The 21107-nt window shown below is 43.7% G+C and overlaps 1 protein-coding gene across 5 annotated transcripts in view; it reads left to right on the forward strand.

Moving 5' to 3' along the window:
• Positions 1 to 21107, forward strand: part of epha3 (eph receptor A3) — a 90040-nt gene that overhangs the window by 13224 nt on the left and 55709 nt on the right. For all 5 annotated transcript variants that reach the window (XM_068572892.1, XM_068572894.1, XM_068572893.1 and 2 more), the window contains exon 3: positions 3190 to 3850. In XM_068572892.1, the coding sequence (XP_068428993.1) occupies positions 3190 to 3850 (661 nt within the window). The remainder of the gene's footprint in view (positions 1 to 3189; positions 3851 to 21107) is intronic.

Consider the following 21107-nt stretch of genomic DNA (forward strand, 5'->3'; position numbering starts at 1 on the left):
CACACACACACACACACACACACACACACACACACACACGCACACACACACACACACACTTATAGCTCAATAGAAACAGGCACATCATATGTATAGTAATGCACCAGCACTGTGCCCTACACCCTCGGGCCACTTGTTTGGTTAGAAACCAATTTTGCCAGAGTAGCTTACTTTTCTGGGTGATGGAAAATCAAATGTGGCAAGATGAAATGCAGCAATAATATTTCCAATAAGTCGAGACGCTCTTGAAACAGATAGGGTGTGCGATAGGTGCAACCCAGAGTATGTACTTAAGTCTGCTCAATTTATGTTTGCCCAATCCTCTTAGGCTCTTCATTAGGTAGCAGATTACACAGAGGGAGAGAGAAAGGCACAGAGCCAGTCCTCCAATACTGCCCACGCTGTGTTTTTCTATGTATAACATTGAATATTTTACATTTTTACATGGCCAGGTTGTGATTTGTGTTGAAACTATAGGCAACAACTTGTAAACACAACAACTCTGTTTTCCAGAAATTACATTAAATTTGTTTTTTTGTTAGAATACAATTTAAAATGAATTATTGCGTGGATAATGTATTTTTTTCTCTTTTGAAGAAGTGCTAATGACTTATAACTGCAAGACTTCAGCAACAGAGACCAGGTTTTCATCCTGAGGTCCACGTTTAGTTTTTGAATCACATTGGGAAAAGTTAGGGAGAGATTTAGTTTTTTGACAAATATAGAAGCAAGTAAACACATTCTGTCCACTGATTCAACTCAATATTAACTTTTTAAATATTTTACAAAAAGACAAAAAGTGCTTTGATGCCTAAACATACCTATAAAAACAATATTCATGCTTCACGTTACAATGACACATACAGACATACAGACAAGACAAATATTTGACAAATCAACAGATATTTTCCCTAAAATTAATTAGCAATTTCTAGCGTAGTTGTGACAGCTGATGTTCTGTCATGTTCTCACATCATGGTTCTACACAAACATTACAACTTTGTGTGACAAGCTTGAAATATCAACACCTCCATGGACACATCTTTCATGTGTTTTCAGTTAATGTAAATCTATGTATGTCTGGATTGAATATATTTAGCAGGTCATATTTTTAAAGAACAAATATGACGCATCACATCTGCACAAAAAAAAGTGAGACTCTCAGCAGTGCTGCTTTGAATCCTGGCAGAAAGACATTGTTGAACTCTGGCAGAAAGTATGTATATATAAAGCCGAGGCAGATTAGAATCCTTTGTTTGCATTTCTTTCATGTAAGTACATTGTCTTATCAAACATAACGTCAACACAGTCACTAATCATCACAGCAGCTCTTGTCTTCCCTCTGCTTTCTCTCTCATCGAATCTTTGTTGCATGTCATCACATCGTTACTCCTACATACATCTTAAGTCAATCTATTAAACTTGAGAGTTAACACGAGGTGAAATGTTAACTTCGGCTCCGTCTCTTAATATTTAGCCCCGCTCAGTAATGTCGACTCTGCCTGTTATTGTTAGATATGGAGAGAGCTGGGACTGCACTCAGATGAATGAGGTGACGCCAAGGAAAGCATGACGGGGGAGACTAAACACCAATGGAATCCATCCCCTCAAGTTTCCTCTCACTTTATCTCTCCCTCCCTCTTCCTCGAGCTGTATTTCAACTCTATCTCTTTTGCTTTCTATACCGTTCCCTTCATTATTCTCCCTCGCGCTCGCTCTCTCAGGGGTGTTTCATTAAGTTTACCGTGAGATGAAAAGCAAGTGGCCATCCTTCAGCCTAAGAGCTCCTTGACCACTACACACTCAGGGATATGCCGAACACACACCCACACACACACACACACACACACACACCCACACACACCCAACCATGTAATGGAGAACCTCGACTTTCTTTGCTCGTCATTAATTTCTGTGTTCAGGCTGAAAGCACCTGCTGCGTCCGCCTGCTACGGGACTCTAAACACTTCACATGAGCCTTATGCGAATGTATATGTGTGTGTGGGTTTATGTTTCCATTAATGCTTGTGTGAAAGGAGCGATAATTCAGTTTCCACTTACCCAGAAAGCGTTTCTCTGTCTCTCTCTCTCTCTCTCTCACTCGCACTGCTCATTCAGGCATATATCCATTCTGAATTTTCACAGACTGAAAGAAGTAGCAAAAGCATCAATTTACACATTTAGGGCCATTCGTTCTAATGACTGTCATTTTAACCACAATGAGCCCAGTGTTTCAGGTGTTTGCCCATTCATCATCGCTCCGATTCAGTGTTGATTTGCCTGGACAGCGAAGCCAAAGCGCATGATCAATGAGTCTTCCCGCTGTGTTGAATTCAAAAGGAATGACCCCGCTTTCTTTTTCTCCTCTCCTCTCATTGCTTTCTCCCAGTGGAGGGAAAATGTAAGATAGACACGAACGTCCCTGGTATACACTCACATCTGTCTGTACTTCGTAGCTTCTGTTGTTTCATAGTGGATTCAGCACGTTTCCTTTAGTAACCGTAGCTCTGTGATGCAAATAACCAGCAGCTTGAAAGTCCTCATTTGTAGAGAAAAAAAAGGGTGGAAAAACACACTATAGGATTTTGCTAATATTTAACAACAATTACGCAGCTTCACACAAATTTATTTATTTTTGAGACACAAATTCACACTTTTCCTCTGAGATATTTTCACAGTGCTCTGAAAATTTGGCAAAGGCAGCAAGTTTGCTCTTAATTAATTTTAGCAACATACAAGAGATCTGGTAGTGTGATTTTTCACCCTTAAGTGTTTATTAGATGCTTAGTATTCAGCAAGAGTGATTCTGAATCTAAATAATTAATTTGTAAATGCTTACAGGGTGGAGATAACTTGATTTTTCTCTCTGCTATCTACCCCTTCTTCCCTCTATCCTCTTCCTTCTCTGCTTCAAATTCCCTCTTTCCTACCCCTTCCTATTCAACTCTCCTCCAATATCTTGGAACCCCTCTTTTCCCTCTACTTGCTCTCTGTCTACTTCACATCTTTTTTACTTTATCTTTTTCATAACTTTTTTTCATTTGAACTCCCCTTATCTACTTCCTCCCTTACCCCTTCCTCCTCCTTTAACCTTACATTTCCCCCCTTTCTCTCTCTCTCTTGTTTGTTGCTCCTTCTCGTCCTTCTCTGTGTCCATCCTCCACCACTCCTTCTCTCCATCTTTTTCAGTGGGAGGAGATCAGTGGGGTGGATGAGCACTACACTCCCATCAGGACCTTCCAGGTCTGCAACGTGATGGAGTACAGCCAGAACAACTGGCTGCGCACCAACTGGATCCCCCGCCAGTCGGCCCAGAAGATCTACGTGGAGCTGAAGTTCACCCTGAGGGACTGCAACTCCATCCCGCTGGTCCTGGGCACCTGCAAGGAGACCTTCAACCTCCTTTACCAGGAGACAGACGACGACCAGGGGAGCCACTTCAGAGAACACCAGTACACCAAGATTGACACTATCGCCGCCGATGAAAGTTTCACCCAAATGGACCTCGGAGATCGCATTCTCAAGCTGAACACTGAGGTGCGCGAGGTGGGTCCCATGACCAAGAAGGGCTTCTACCTGGCGTTCCAGGACGTGGGCGCCTGCGTAGCTTTAGTTTCAGTGAGGGTTTACTTCAAGAAATGCCCTCACACTGTGAGGAATCTGGCCTCTTTCCCCGATACGGTGCCCATGGACTCCCAGTCACTGGTGGAGGTCAAAGGCTTGTGTGTCAATCACTCCAAAGAGGAGGAGCCTCCACGAATGTACTGCAGCACAGAGGGGGAGTGGCTCGTACCTATTGGGAAGTGTCTATGTAACGCGGGGTACGAAGAGAGGAGCAACACCTGCCAAAGTAAGACAGCTTTTATTTATTTTCATGTATTTTACTCCTCAGTTCCCTCACACTCCTTTTATGTGTTCTTTTGTCCTTGTTTAAAATACTGCGTGATACATTGCAAAGTTTCCCAAGGCGGCATAGTGTGCCAAAGGTTTGATGAGAAGACCATCACACTTAATATCTGTCAGCCGAAAACTTTTAGTGTTTGATACCCAACTTTTGTGTATACGTGTGTGTGTGTGTGCGTGCGTGTGTGTGTGCACTCTGCATGTGGGATACCTTCAAAAGATCGCTGGAAAGTTGTTCATGTGTATTTCCATGTGTGTGTGTGTGATGTGTTATCCAGGTCTCTGAGCTCCATGGTGCCGCGTGCAGTAGTATAGTAATCTTCTGTGTGACACATCATTAGCTAAGGGAAGATCTTAACCAGAGTAGCAGGGATGGGACTGATAACCTAGAAGAAAGGAGTGGGCTGGAGTGGATGGTGAATAATGGAATAGCTGCGGCGATGGCTGCGGGTGTTGGTGGAGTCATGAATGGGTAGACATTGGAGCCTGGAAATACTCGATCCCAGCCCAAAGTCTGTTGTCGCCTTGGAGGTGGTGGTTGCAAAAGCCAAAAAGTATGTGTGTGGCTGCCTGGCTTTGCCTTTCATTTTCAAACTGTCTGCGACATCATCATCATCATCACGCATGTTTTTTTTTTGGGGTTATTGGAAAGAATCGACATGTCTCAGTGACAGAAGTTACTGAAGATTTGTTTTGGCTCTTCGTGCTACAGACCTGACACATTGCTCTGTGAACACTCATTACCGAGGGTTCTACCAACAGATACAGATGTTTCCCAGATAACCTTTTTATTGCTTGCAATTTTTTTGGGCTCTTTATTTCACTTAATCTCCCCTCAACCACTTAGACCTTAGACATTAAATACACGATGCCCCTTGGCAACGTCTACATCCCCTTTAGGATCAAGCAACTAGTGGGTTCAAAGGTTAAGTGTCACAATGGGCCTTTCATCGTAACACATAACATCCCAGTGTGATTAAAACGTTTCTCTAAAGGGTTATAACCCTCTCAAACGTATGTTTATTTTGGCTTTCTTTTTATATAGGGCTGCATAACATAACATACCATAACTAGATAACTTAGCGAAATTAAATTTCCTGAATGTGGCTTCTGCGGCCGGTGTAACAGCTTTCCTCAATTACAGTTGCAATGCTTCATCAGTGTTCCTGTGCAGCAAGATGTTTTGCATTTGATTCAAATAAATGTTGTATGTGAAAGCACATGATGTATTGAAATGCCACGGTACCTAATGTAAAATTACAATAGCAGGGGGATATACTTACCTACGTCATAGAGAGGACTGCTGAGACTGCATGTGCCATGGATCCCAACTTTTTCTTTGTTGTGGCTGGTTTTCTTTGGTCCATATTGTACTCGATGTGCTCCTCTTTTCTCAGTTTCAGCGAGCGCCTCGTTCTGGAAGCCAGATGCAGCATTTATTTGAACGCAGCCACTTTCTTCATGCTCTGCACTGCAGCTGTTCCACAGTGGCTTCAAAGTTCAAAACGTGTGTGAAGTTGGAGGGGAAAAAGCAGTTTGTCTACCGTTCTCTTATTCCTCGTTCTGGTAGCTGGCCCTAAATGGTCCTGTGGTCATCAACTCTGTCCTCTCCAGGGCCGTGCCCAGTGTTAATTAAGGATCAAAGGCAGTCTCCCAGGTCAAGCCCCTGGTGTCAGGGCCAAGGGAAGCGCTTATTCGGGGGTTGCGGACTCCAGACGAGCCTGTCTCACTGTCCAGATGCGAGGAGAACCTTTGCCGCAGCTGTCGGATAAAAAACCTTGTATGTGCAGAATGTAAACAGATCGAGGGAGATGTACCGTATGCAAAACGTGACAACAAAACACGAGCACCATTCGATTCCACATCGAATCTGTGCTAGTTATTCTTCAGCCGTGTCTCCTCCTTAATGAAGAGGTGCTATTAGAATAGCTCTTCACTGGAAGTGTCCCGAACGTGCTGTTTGAAAAAATATTTATCTTAGTAATGTTCATACGTTAAAGGGAAATTATTGTTGTATAATTTTATGCAAAATTATGTTTAGAACTTTAATCCACCAGTTTAGCCTCTGTGACCCAATTTCTAAAGGGCAAAAATGTTCGATATGAAAATAGGGCATTATGTAGACAAATGGCAGACCCCTGTCCCCTTTCGTACCCCCCCCCCCCCTCCCCTCTCCTTCGCTTCCTGTCTCTCTGTGAATTGTGTGAATGTTTGGATGTATTTGACAATCTCTTATTAGTTTCAGAGAGGTCTAATGGACTCTAATAAGGTCTTATGTTACCCTGGAGTGGGACAGCTGCACCAACAGGCCCCCACAGCCCCCGCGTGCAGCCGCCGGGGGCCCCAGCGTGCAGCTCGCTCTCCAGGCCCTCTGTGTTAACAGATAGATGGGTGCATGCGGGTTAGGTCACCGTACAGAGAGACAGCGAGAGAGATGAAATCATATTTAAAGTGCTACAACCAGATAAAACATTCTGAAACAGAAGTATTTACATGTCACAAAACCACTTGGTCATAATTTATGACCGAATTGATTAGGTGGGTGATTTATTACTAGCTTGGCTGTACATGGGAAGAAAACATACATTCTACAACCAGAACCAAATCAGATGTGGACGGAGCACCTTCATGGAATATTTCATGCCTTGTTTTTTTTAACCAAACGCCTCAAAGCAGCATCTCCTGTTTACCCGAGTCTCTGCTCAATGTGTGTGTGTGTGTGTGTGTGTGTGTGTGTGTGTGTGTGTGTGTGTGTGTCTAGAGGAAGCTGGAGAGAGTAGGACAGCAGTTGCCTTTGTTGACGCAGATTCCAAAGTGTGTTAAAGGGCTTTAATAGAATACACAAGTATTAGACCATCATTATCTTGCTGGCTGTGAGTGTGTATGTGTGTGTATGTGTGTTTATGTGTGAATACCCAGAAATGGCTGTGAAAACGAGGATGTTTTTTCAGTGGCGCCTTCAAAAGAACACACACATTCTGTCTGGCTTGGGCATTGGGACACAGTGTGCGAGCTGCCGTTACGAGAGTGTGTGTGCATGTGTGCGTGCGTGTGGCTGATGGCCGCATTACATATTTCACAGATTGTGGCGTGGATTGCTACGAGCATATTTTGATATTTCATCATCCTTATCAGAGCAAATGTCATCGGATCTCTTGTCAGAGGGTGAAACTCAGTGAGTGGATATGACGTTTTTCAGACTGTATACGAGGTGAATGGACGCGTCCGTCATCGTCTGGATTACTGTGTGTTTTGTGAGCGGGCTTCAGCCTTCCCATAGAGAATGTGAGGCCAGATTTAATCTCGCTAAGTCAGTCTTTCATCTGTCATTAGAACAGACTGGAGCAGGTGAACTAACTCCTATCTACCATCAGCGTGAAATTCCTGCAACCCTAATTTGATCCTAAAACAGCAAACGGATGTCTGTCTGTCGAGTTTGAGTGTGTGTTGCAAATGCCCGCAGCTGTTCCGCTGTATGTTGCGGAGACACCCAGGTTTACATTCTTACTGGATTCATCAGGACACACAATCCCCTAACTTGCCAGTATCATAATGCTTATTATGATTTTCACATATACAGTAAATCCATAATCACAGACACAGGGTCATGAGTCGGAGTTGCTTGTTTCGCGTGAGTTACTTAACATATCTGATCTTGTTAGTGGAAGAAGAGAGAAACAAACTCAAATTCATGGGATTTTGGCACGTTTCAAGGTACTATTCAGTGAAAATATTTAGGAGATAATTTTCCACCGATGATTTATGTTCTCAAATGATTTATTTTTGATGACTTCTCTCCTTGTTTACTTCCTTTCCTTCTTCCCTTTCTTTCTCTCTCTCTCTCTCTCTTTCTGCTCACCCCTGTGGCTAATGGTCTTGGCCGCCGGTTCAAAGCCCACCGTCCATCACATGTCGAATGTTTTATATCACTCTTCACTCTCCAGCTTAAGTGATTTAGCTGCTGTCCTCATGCACAGACATGCTTGCCTTTCAAGCAGACGCGTTATACATCTTTCATTGCCATTGACACGCAAACCTGGCTGGACCAGAATGATCCAGCATCCATTTTATCATTTTTGATTTGAAGCCGAGCTGTACTCGGCATCGACGGTGAGGCACCCGTGACTAGCTGTAAAGTTATCGGTGTTGTGTGGATGGCCTACGGGTCTCTTTCTCTATTGCATCTGATTGTTTTGGGTTCAGGCAAAATGGTGGGAATCCCTTACAGCTGGTGAAAAAAAATGTACATTTTTCTTTAGCTCGCACAAAGGAACTAACATACTTTCAGGAGAGCTCCGACCACACCAGAGCTACAATGGCAGTAAATAATGAATCTACGTTCAATCAATAAATAGTGATATCATGGACTCCAAAAGGATGGCAACATTGCTTTGTCTTGCTAGATATGTTTGTGTTAGATTGTTTTGGAGTCTCTCTGCCCCCTGGTGTTCATAAATCCTGTAACGCAACTTAGGTTGAGTGATGATTAGAAAGGACATTGCTGCTAGCTGATTATGACTTGATTCTAAGCACCAAATGAGACCCCCATGAATTGTACCGTTGCACCCAATGTTTTTCGAAGTAATTTAAGGTGAGATTCACATGATTTTGTGTATCAAATATGTGGTCTTCTTTCTTGGGATGAATAAATAAATACCCATTCAGGCCAATTAATGAAAGCAGAAGAGATCCAGCATCGCTGTAGATTCCTTGTGGTTATTCTTGAATATTCCTTCTTATTCTTCTTGTTACCGCTTCTTTTTTTTTTTTACTGTGTTTTTTGTATATTTGTCCTGCCAGACTGTTGAGGCTGAGTGCTGTGAATTCATGGAGCTATTGGCTCTCCTCCGGTCACTTGGAAGAACTCTGTTTGTTTGCGTTGGCCGTTATATAACTGCCCGGCTCGCCACAAAAACATGTCAGTTCTACAGACACACTCACACAGAATACCACATCCCCTAAATTACAATGACAGTATTTCTAACCCAGCAACAGGGTGATATGCATCTCATGGTCATTTCTCGTCTTCTTTTGTTTCCAAATGGGTTTTTTTTTGCGTTATTTTATTTGTTTCTCTGGGTGCATTGTAGCCTTTATTCATCCACTTCACTACACTAAGTTCCTGTTTCCAGCAGCCCCCTGCTACACGTCATCTACCAAAGTTGCACATCATTACAGTGGGAGCTGCTGACTCGCAGAGTATAACAAGAGCCAGTAACTGTTGGGTGTTCAGCTCCTTATTGAGAGCCACCTCCATCGTTGTGTTACTCAGACACACACTTTCAAAGCCAATCCAGGCAATCACATCAGTTCGTACTGTTCTCTGCATGTGTGTTTGTATGGACGACGTGTTATACTGTAGACGGCTATGCTGTATCAGTACTGTTCCATTGCATCAGTCTCCTCCTCTCTTGTCAGTCTGGCTTAGTGTGGAGGCCTTCTCTGCTGCAGGCTTTTGGCTGTGCACTGCCTGGCATGTTGCCTTTTTGGAGCTGAAAATGAGAGGAGAGGCGAGAAGAAAGGACAAGGCCTGGATTGAGTGCTCCAGTGAGAAATAGCTTGAATTATGGTGTTAACACTACATTATACAACGTTTGCTGAATGTAAAATAACAGCTTTCTTTTTTTTCTCTCTCTATAATCTCAAATCGAGAACTATCCCAAATAGCAGAGGTGTGTCTGCATTCGCGGCATCTCGTTCTCGAGGGATGAGAGAGATGGTTGATGGTTGAAACGTATCTATCTTTGGGATTTATTTGGGAGTCCGCACCTCTGACGTTCACCTCATCACATGTCCAGTTGCATTGAAGTGTCCCCTAGTTCAATCTGTCTATTTGTGTGCATTTGTTTAGCGATGCTGTCTCCCAAAATTTCAGTCCCTCAAGTACTGATTGACTTTTTGATGATCTCCCATGACCTTGATGTGCTAAAAAAAAAAAAAAACCTGAGCTAATTAAAGCATGCCGAGAAGCCTGCAGCAATCATACTGACTCCCTCTCCACAACACAGCAGCCGGAGGGGAATCTGAGTGGAGAGAGGGAAATGGAAGAAGGGAGAGTGAAAAGGAGAGAGGGCGAGATAATGAGCATAGTGTTAATTAGAGACACCATTCAGCTGGAGTCCAAAGGCGGGAATTACGCACTAAGCTAGGAGACGCAGCAATAATGTTATATATATGCTTAGATACCGTATGGTATATACACATCTGTGTGAAGAGAGAGAGCACGTTCATATTACCATCCATCGCTGTCCAGGCAGATTGAAAGACTGCATGCCTGTTTGCGTCTCATTCAGTCTCTCAGTGTGATGCAGTGTTGGTGTGGATGTCAGTGTGTGAATGCCTGTGTGAGTGTGTTTCTAGGCAAACAGGGTGAAGGAGGAAGCTGCAGCCAAGGATCCAGGAAAGGTTTGTTCATTCTGGCTATTATTGCCTGTTTGCTTTTCTCTTTATGGGCCTTCCAGTGCAGGCTGGGGGTGACGGGTGAGCCGGCCACCCCGGGGCCCTGGTGCTTTTAGGACTTCAAAGCTGTTGGTAACCACAGGCCCAGGAATTCAACTTAACACACAGACAAATACACCCGCATGCACGCACACACCCACGCCCAACCGGGCCCATGCCAGAAATGGAGGGACAGATAGATGGGGTGTTTATTTGTTGGAGAGGCCCCTGCCAGTTGACAAGACCACTTCACAGTGATCAGTCTTTGTGTGTGTGTCTGTGTGTGTGTGTCTGTGTGTGTGTGTATACATGTGTGGGTTTGTGTTTGTACTGTACACAGAGATATGGTTTGCAATGGGCAGGCAGTATGCGGAAAAAGAAGAAAAATAAAAGAACACACACAGACTATGGATCTGTTGATGTGAATATGTGCGTGTGTGTGTGTGTGCTTCTGTGCATTTTGCCATTCTTTACACTGACTGACGGTCACTGTGGGACGCCCAACATTACTAGTGTGTGCGTACGTGCGTGAGCTTGTGTTTGTCTGTGTTGAGAGGCAGGGACAGAGGGACAGACGCCGCGGGAAACGTCCTGTTTGACAGACACAGTGGCTGTTTGGATACACATGTAATGTAACAAGGGAGGGAAGGAAGGGAAGGAGGGTAGGACAGAGGAGTCACTCCATCATTCCTGATAGATGAGACGGAGCAGGCCGGGGAGGGAGGTGGAAGAGGGAGGAGAGGGGGAGGTGAAGGGAAGAGAGAAAGAAAGCGAGCTGTCACTGGGACATAGACCCCCACTGAAAACTCAGTGTCTTGATTTGTGACGTTACCGCTTCAAATCAACATCCCCAGAGGCTGACGTGTGTGTTTCTTTTATTCATCAGTATTTTTCCAGCATTGCTCCACTGATCTGTTTCCTGAGTGCATTCATTGCTCTCAAATGTTCCTGTAAGCTGGCTAATAGAATGATTTTCCACCACAACTTGAACACTAACAGGACACTATCCGGGACATTTCAAAAGTCAATACCACGCTTTCAGTTGGGTGGATGGGTCAAACAAACATAAAACTTCTGTCCAGGAGATCGTTGGTCATGTCCGGTGCGAAGCCGAAAGTGAGCGTTAACATTGGCACGTCGGTCGTTAGTCAAATCAGTTCATCTGACTTACAAAACTGGCGCTAGAGGGATGGAGAGAGCGCCGTAGTTTGAATGCAAAGCCACAAATGTAGCGTTGGTTAAAGGTGTTGCATCAGCAACATTTCATTTGCACACAACAGATGAAACCCGACCCATTATAAAACTGCTTTAAAACAAATTAATTTTAAAAAAAACATGTTTTTTTCATGTATTTCTTTGCAATTACTTCAAGTGACTCTTGATCTCATTTGCATTTTACCTTTTTTTCCTCCTCGCTTTCTATTACCACTTGATACTACAATCCGTGTTTCACTCCGCAACTGTCTGTCCTTTAATTTGTGCTTTGCTTTGATGTCGACCTCCAGCAGGGGACGCAGTTGAAATTACCATTGAATCCAGCCATAATCTGTCAAAAAGCCTAATCAGCCTACTCCTACTACAACTACTACTGTTTATATTCAATGCAATGATATATTGCATGCTGTATGTAACCCATGAATAAAATAGGCCAACTGTAAATCTGTCGCGTGTGATGTCTGCTGTCCTCTGTGCTGAAGATGCCCTCAGCTGCAACTTCCGACACATCTCGGGGCGGCGGCTGTCATGTGTCTCACTTATCTAAACCCGTCCTGTAGGCATGTACAGTGACACCACGAGTATAGTTGTCAGCAGCATCGTCTCCTTGTACAGCTGCGATGCGCTCATTGAACAGAGGACTCTCAGTGTCATTTCAGTCTGGAAAAACCAAAGCGTCACCACAGAAATGAATGTCGTCAAGCAGGTGTCTGATCGCGCGGTGCTGCGACATCACAGATGTCAGCGTAACAGCCTTTCGATTCCACAAACAGTGCACTCTTTAATGACAGCCAACTAAAGGGGAGCAATGTCTGTTTTACCATTTTTAAGCGTAAGGGCACAGCATGGAGTCCTATAGTCGTAAGGCTGCAGTGAGGCCTCAGCCAGTTACCACACAGGCAGTAGCCACTGACGGAGTGACACGTGAGAACTGCCGCACTCAGACATTTCACTCACAGTGACTTTTTTGTCGAGATTTCGGATGACTTTGACAGCGTCGACACTTTGCTAAGTTATGTGACACGAATCAATTCAATCATATCAACCCACTAAACATGCTGGCGTGTACCGGGGGATTTGTCTTGCACATTTTATACTGTATTTGAAGGCTTTCAACCCTTTATGTTTTAAAGGATCGTTTTGGTAATACTCAGGAACAATATATTGTTAGCCAGCAGCCCACTAGTGCAGCCCAGTGTGAAAAATGTTATTTTGTCCAAAGTTAACACTGACTAAATATAAATAACAAACCTTGTCTTGCTCAACTAGTCCATGGTTTAACCTTGGCTGCTTTTATTGATATTTGTTTGTATTTTTTTTATCTGGGTTTTCTCCCTCGTACCTGTCTGCTCGTGTTTTGTTGACCTTCCTATGCTAACCTTGGTGTGTTTATTGCTTGCATCTTCCATCTTATTCAGGTCTACAGGAAGTGAGGCTTCTGAACTCCTCAGAGATGTCTGTGTGTTTCTGCGTGCCTGTGTGTGTATGAGTGTGTGTGTGTGTGTGTGTGTGTGTGTGTGTGTGTGTTTGTGTGTGTGTTTGAATGTGTGAATGTGTGTGTGTATGAGAGAGAGACAGAGAGAGAGGGAAGAGGGAAAGAGAAGTGCACAACATAAGTGTGAGAGACATGTCTGTCAATATCTACACATCATTAGTAGACTAGAAGTGAGCAGAGGTGAGGAAAGGAAGACAAAGTGCTTACCACAGCACAAAACGCTTCACACACACACATATACACACACACACACACACACACACACACACACACACACACACAGACACACACACATAAATTATGATGCAAAAATGTGCTATAACTTGTTCTGTGCAGTCGTTTACGTTTGCCATCGAGCATTCATGCATTCAAATGTCCTGCTGTCTACACTTATCCATTAAGACATCATTTCCCACAGACTTTCCACCTGTATGCACATTTTGCTCTGGCACAGCCTTGGGCTGAACTCGCTGCTTGTCAGTAGTGTTCCCCTCTTTGACCAGGAGCAGGCTGGAATGGATCAAAGGAACCTGGTCAGAGGCAAGTTATAATTGGAATGAAAAGCTGTGAAAAGGCTGCACTGCAGTTTTCAGTTCCAGTTCCAGGTCCCGAGGTTGTCAAATTTCTCTTGCACTCTTTTCCTGCGCACTTCTGACAGTGTGGGGTGCCAGGGCTGCTCCAATCTATGTGGACTTCATAGAGTGACAGTAGTGGAACTCTATTGGCATCCAGTCCGGTTTGTTTATAGTGGAAGTTAGACTTTGGCCAAGATGCACCTTGTTCCCTTCTGTTTGTAATATTCATTTAACAGACCTGGGCTTTTTAGTTTAATTAAGGGTGTAATGAAGTTAACTACCTGCAAGGCTGAGGGCACGGTCTTACGCTGGACTGCTCCAACCACTACCTGGATTTTATGGGTAAAAAGTACAGTCAAAGCACCCTTTGTAGAGGCTTTATAGGACCGCGGTAAACTGAGAGTTTACCCACGAAAGGTGTTTGAATTGCAGGTCAACTTTTGTTGTGGCCATCAAATACTACCTCAGCTTGAGCTTGTGTCACTGTGGAGACAAGTAGAGTGAAACCATAAAAAGAAAGGTCACTCCAGCGGTGACCTTTCTTTTTATGGTTTCACTCTCAGTGACAAACCCTGGAGTAAAGATGTGTTGTCGGCACGAGGCCCAAATGAGATGCAAAACCTATTGGGAAACCTGCAGTACATCAGCTGTAGAGACTTTATTACCCTCTGCAGGCTCGAAGGCACTGGACAAAAACATACATTTACCATGAATTATGCAGTGATGTACCTTCTCTAACTGCAAAGAAATGGAACGATCTAATGTCAGTGGACTCCATTCACCCATTGCTAAAACACACACCATTACGTGAACAGAAACACAATAAGTCTTGAGAGAACTTATTTTTCAGCATGGGCCTCTGTTGAAGAGTCACTGATGTCCCAGAAAGCCTTGTCTCTGAAATGATCCATAGACTCAGACTTCATGCATCCTTGACTCCCTACTCTCCACATTTGATAGAGATACAGGAAAAGGTCCCTGCACTCATTTATTGCATACTCTATCCCCCCTGCAAGAAGCAGAGTGGTGACATTTTACCTTCAGCCGCGGCGGTTGACTTAGAACTGGTGTCACATGGAATAACATGCCCTCTGGCGTGTGCAAGTGTCTGCGTGGACGTATGCATCCGCGGGATAGAGAAAGGGGTCATTTGCGTGCAAAATATGTATTTCTGTTGTGTATGCATATGAGTGTGTGTCCGTTTGTGTGCTGATTAAAAGCGGTCAGGCCTCAGTGATCAGGCCTTTAGCTGTCCCTGCACTCTGAATGCCAAACACAGCAGAGCATGCCCAGAGCAGCCAAGCATGGAGGCTGCAACGCTAGACCACACGGGCAACCTTAACGGCCTGCAGCTGTGTGTGTGTGTGTGTGTGTGTGTGTGTGTGTGTCTTTTCCCACTTCTGTGTTTGTCTTTATGTCGTCTTTGACCATTTGGAGCAATCTGGATGAGAACGATCGACGAGTTTTCATCTCCCAATGGCTTTCCAGCATCAAACGCTTTCTCCATTAACTGTCAATCAAAGTTAAGTCAAGTCATCAGTGTGTCTCAGCCACAGTTTCTAAGAGTCAAGGAGTGCAATCCCTTTTCATTTGAAAAAATTTGAAAATGTACTTTGTATAGGTAAATTATTTATTGTGTAAAAAAATACATAAACTTAATTTATGGTTGAAGTTTTTCTCTCTATACACATCAAATGTGTTGTTTATGTTTTGTTTGTAAATGTACACATTTAAAAAAAGTAGCGTCCTCATCATTTTGCCTGTATTCAAAATCTGCTGCTCTTTACTTCCCTATTTTAAAAATATGATTTATGTCCCATCGCGGAATGCCTAAGTAGATGTGGTTTGTTTTATTTGGAGACTGCCGGGTCTCAACGGTGAAGTTAGAGATAATGGCTATGAAACTAAAGTTATATTGTTGTTAGCTGCGCTCACGACATCAAGTAGTTGTTGCCGGTACCGGGGAAAGCTATGCAGCTCATTTCTTCTAAGTTCGCCCAACACTCTCTCTTTTGGCTGGACCAATACCACCATTGTCTTTCAACAAGTGTTTGTGCTGCCAAAAATGTTGAACGCTCCTTCCCTTAAACCAAAGGCCTCTCTTTCTGTCCCCTTCAAGAGTCTGTCCCCTTGAAGGGGCTGGGATAAAGCATCACTTATACCAGGATAAAGGATCCAACCTTTAAAGGTTGAGGGATACTGTGGAGATGAGCACTGACCTTTTTTTTACAAATTACAAACACTCGCTCACGCATTCTCTCTCTCTCACACACGTACACACACACACACACAAATATGCATGGAAGGTTAGAAGTGGTCTGGAGACGAGCGGAGAGAAATGGCAGACAGCGGTGTCCAACAAGATTACTGTACTCATCATCCACAGATTTCCCACCTCCTCCGATTCATTTCCCTTCATCTCTCTCCTGTTCAAATGGATGGCACCAGGCATTTGTCAAGGTGAAGGTAGCACGGCCCACGCCTCGCGATACAACCGACCAATTTTTCCATTTCTTCCGCTCTGCTGGTCTTTTGCTATCGTGTGTTCAATTTCAGCACCTGGAGGCGATGCCAAAGCGCAAAGCCTCGAGGAATGTTAGATAAATCTCACTGATTAATGCAAAGGCCCCTGACAGATTCCCTGCTTTTCTCACTGGGTTTGTATTGCTGTCGGTGCAAACAGCTATGTTGATGGGAACCTGGATATCACTTTCTTCTCCTCGTTTTTTTTAGGTTGATTCAATTGCTATAGCCAAGTTTGATCTGATTTAATCTGAATTACGTATGAATCTGTATGATAAAATAACATAAAAATACACTTCCTGGACGATGATCACGAGTTCCCATTGAAGAGGCCTTATGTTTACCACTGGTTCTTGAGTGTGTGTGTGGGTGGGTGTGGGTGTGTGTGTGTGTGTAGATTGAGGATGACAGCTCTCTGCCAAGGGTAATTGAGGTGTGTAGTATTGATGAGACCCCGACTCTAATGAGCTTTAGCCAATTAATCCATCGATTTACATGTAAATGGCTCCTGGAAGGTTGCTGGCTTTGGCTGCCATCTGCATGTACTTACCATGCTAATATCTCGCTGAGTGACAATACACACAAGCAGAGATATAAGGCTTGAGAGACGGAAAGTGTGGTAAAGAGATACCCGACTGCTCAATCGTTGATAAATTGCTCTGCATGTCATTAACAGAAAAATAAGGTGTTAATTGCCGTGCCATACATTAACCACGGGAGTGCACACCTTTTAATTACGAGGCAAACATCTTTTCATTTTGTGTGTCAATCTCCCCCCACCACCCTGCCTCTGTATTAGGATTGTCTGTGCAATCTATTTTTGAACTTCTTTAAATCCTTTTTTTGTGATATTTGTGATAAATCGGCACATCTTTTATCCCCATTATGTATTTTGTACGTGTATTTGTCTGCAAACTAATGTTGCACATTTGTTTGTTGCACATTTGTTGCTGCACATTTACATTGTTGTTGGATTTCTGTTAGAGATGTGTCTGTTTTTACATACAACACCAACTTTAAACTAGTGTTGGAGATTTGTTCAGTGTGGCACTCTTCTAGTTTTTCAGTCATTAGTTTTTCACTCCATATGAATATTAAAGTTCTCATTCTGGTTCCCTACATCGTGTGAGGATGCCACAGCACAGACTAGCTCATTCTGGTTTGCAAAATAAATGTCTCTTTGAAGTCTTCCACCTGAAACAATGCGTAAATGCAGAGTTCTGCTACCAGCCAGCTAAGTAACTGGCGTTCGATGTTAATTACCATCGTGCTCCGCTTAACTGGGATACTCAGTAAATTGTCCCCAGGTGGGGAAAGAATAGGCTATCTTCATTTCACATAGTTGAGCTAATTATGGTGGTGGTGGTGGTGGTGTGTGTGCTTCTGTGTGTGTATGTGTGAGTGAAGTTGTTCTTGGGATTTTTTTTTGTATATACAGTATGTGGTGCTTAACAGGAGCTCATTGGTCCAGCTTGGATATACTACGTTTGTATGTGTTTGTGTATGTCCATGCAAATTGTGTGTGTGCGTGTGTGCACACATGTGTGTGTGTGTATGTGTGTGTGAGTGTGATATGATGCATCAGAGAGCTTTGTTTGCTTTCTCCACTCCGTCTACTTTGTATGTGTGTCTGTTTGTACATTCAAGCAAAGCGAGACAAGAATTGGCACATACTAAAACATGCAACTTCCAAAGCCAACAGTTCTGTTAAGTGAGATGTGCTGTTTTATAATGATGCCATCTATCACTCCCTTCATCTCTCCATTCCTTTATTCCCAAACTCCTCCATCACCGTCTCTGTGGCCTCATTAATTTAGGCTGCTATTTGTGGCCCTATAAAAACAATAAGGAAACAGAAGAAGGGTTTCACTGGCACGAACGGCGCTTGCAGAGCATGGGCGGGATGAGGAAGCCCGTTGAGTTACATGGGACATACCGCATCACTTTCACTTAATTTCACTAGATTCTTAACATCTGGCGAGATGTTTTCATAAATGCAGTATATGTTCTTTGAAACGTCACAGCTCGGAGGTCCTATATTTCAGATCATAAGTGGAAATCAAGCCCAACTATGCCAACGGACTTTTAGAAATTGGAAAGACCAAATTGTGTCAGTAAACCTACATGCTAAAACTGTCCCCTCTCTATACAAATGAGCCTCATTGCAAAAACAGTCCAATTCACAAAGCTCAGCGCTAATTGCCACATGCTGTTACGTGAAATTATTAGTGTTTTCACAGAGCTGGTGGTAACCGAAGCACATGTATCACGCCCAGTCTTTCCAGAGATCATGGGATATTAACTAAAAAATGTTTTTCTCTGTCATGTTTTTTTAAATTCCTCGCCTTGTGGGTTTTGAGGAATGTGTCTGCACCTCGTCAGTGAGGACATGTAGCTTGTGTTCTGAACAATTCATTTTTATTTTCTGTCTGCCAATGTTCTGCTGACTGTGTTTTTGGCACAAGGTCAACATTTATACTTTGCCACATGGATATTTGCAATCAGGCAAATTGCATTGTTGCAACGTTGCAGGCGTGATAATCCTTCAATATCATCAACGCAATGTGTTTTGTGAATAGGACATATAGAGACTTGGCAGATTCATGAAACTAGCAGAGGTTGTAATTCATATTTTGAGTGTCTCAATTAGAAGAGCATTCATCTCTAAGCAGGTAAATATTCTATATTACTGGACTTTACTCTGTTATTTAATTGGAAAAGCAAATAGCACTTTGGTTGATCTTACTTTTCCATGCGCTATTCTGCTAATAAATCCATGTCATTTTGTGAGGTTGGCTACTCAGGTAGCTATCAACTGTATCAACACAGTCACTCATGACCTCAAGATGAGTCTGATATGATATGCAGCTATCGGTCTGTCCTTCCTACACTGTGTTCTACGGGGGATTTAGCCTCAAGGACTTCAGACTGCAGGACTCTTCTCAACCAGTGAACTAGAGTAACCTGTTGCTGCTGTCAATAAAGAGCATGTAACAGACACTATAGACTAGTCCATAAGGGCTTGTTACATGCTGCAGTTGGCTCCTTTCAGGCTTATAACATGGGGCCACACGATGCTGCATGGCGCTCAATGGGAGGCCACTCACACAGACTGTTGTCACATGTAAAGGAAGGCTGTCTGCTTCGTGTTTGAGCAGCAGAGGCTGGGGGAAATGAGACGCAGAGTATGCGTATGATTGAGAGCAGCGTGCAGCTTTCACATCTTCGCATACACACAGCCATGCCATATTCTGCATCTGCGTCCAATGAGAACCCTTCACCGGGTTTCTTTTTAATGATGGACTGCAACTGGGTGGCTGTTATTGGGGAGAGTGGGGGTTATCACTGTGCTGCAGAGTGAAATACCATGTGTGCGCCCAGCAGGAGAACATTCCTTCTGGCCCCATGATTTCCTCAGGTCATTCATGCAGTCCTCATCCCCACTGTAATGGCATTGTCCTGCGGCTCAGCCGCCCCGCCAGGCCCCCCACGCTTCAGCCTTTGGCCTCCCTGACAGCACTGCCCTTCAGCTGCCTGTCATCCACACCGAACCTGGGGCGCTTGATGGGAGAGTGGGAGGGGTCAAGAGGCTGAGGCTGGGGCTAACTCCACAATCAGGTTGCTGAAACGCTTTATTTATACAGTATTTCCTTCTTTGTCTTCAGCGTCTGGTGAGAGCTGAATGTATACTCACACTGTACGTGAATGGTGCAGTGCAATTCATTAGTTGCTATTTCTAGTAGCCGCTAAAGATGAGACATTCAACTTGGAAGCAGCGAAGACACGTACTTGTTTGCCTTTCGCCGTGAAATGGTTAAAAATGATGAACTATTGCATTCACCAGGAACTTCACTTTTAGGTGCCAGCATGTTTTCCCCACCTGGAGAGCCGAGAGCACGTTGTACCATTCACATTCGCCGGGTATTTGGAGTCGCAGCCTATTTCCGTCTCAGCATTTCGTGGCATTTCTATAGTAATGCAGCAGTCACATAACAAAACAACACTGCCTTCTAGCATTTGCTTGTTTCAATGCAGACGCCGCATGTTATTGCGTTGATTTTCTTGTACATGACCAAAACACGGATGCGTTTGTGAGCAGCAAGCAGAGGAAGACAGTCGCTACTGCCTCACAGGAAGTGAATCTGCTGCATTGCCTGGATGTATGGAATGAATGCAGAGGAGGAGGGACGGCATCTGCCACGACTCATGAATTCAACAAAGAGTATTTATCTTTTCTCAAAGCTTCTCTCTCTCTCTCTTTTCCTCTTTCTCTCTGCATTCTGTGTGCGTAAAAGGGGCTGTTCATCATTATTCAAGGACGAGGCTGATTAAAGGTGATTAAGCCCTGCCCATCCATCACTCTCGCCTTTCAGCCTGTCACTGGCCCCAGCATTAAGGGGGACACCAGTGCATACATGTGTGTGTGTGTGTGTGGGTGTGTGTGAGAACGGGAGATATTTTTTTCATCTTTTTTGTGTTATCCCAAATATCCGCCATTACTCTAATTGCAAATAATTCCTCAAATAGAAAGGGAAACTATACTCGGCTCCTTAATAATGGGTATTAACACTGAAATAATATGCAAAAGAATTCAAATTATTGTTCAAACCTAAATGGGCCGTGGCAGTCCATTCTTTACACGACTCCTTGGCAACCCTATGATGAATGTCCACTTCCTCCCTTGATGAATTGCAGCAGCGAGAGCCTTTCTTGCTCTCACCATTCCTCATAACATTAACCTACAGTGTTGCGAACCAATGACGCTAAAACGAAAGGATAATTTTCTCGAACAAGAGCGTATTGATTGCTTTTGCTGGCGTCCTATCCCTGATGGCAGTTGGACAGTTTGCCACATAGCCTGTTAACACGATTTACAGACTGTGGGAAAGAAAAGAGTTGGACTAAAACGCAGCGAATGTAAGCATTTTTGTTAATTAAAGCAAATGTAATATGATTTC

Source organism: Clinocottus analis, unplaced genomic scaffold (assembly GCF_023055335.1).
Source record: "Clinocottus analis isolate CAN_PGR_092001 unplaced genomic scaffold, fCliAna1.0.p SCAF_12, whole genome shotgun sequence".
Lineage (NCBI taxonomy): Eukaryota > Metazoa > Chordata > Actinopteri > Perciformes > Cottidae > Clinocottus > Clinocottus analis.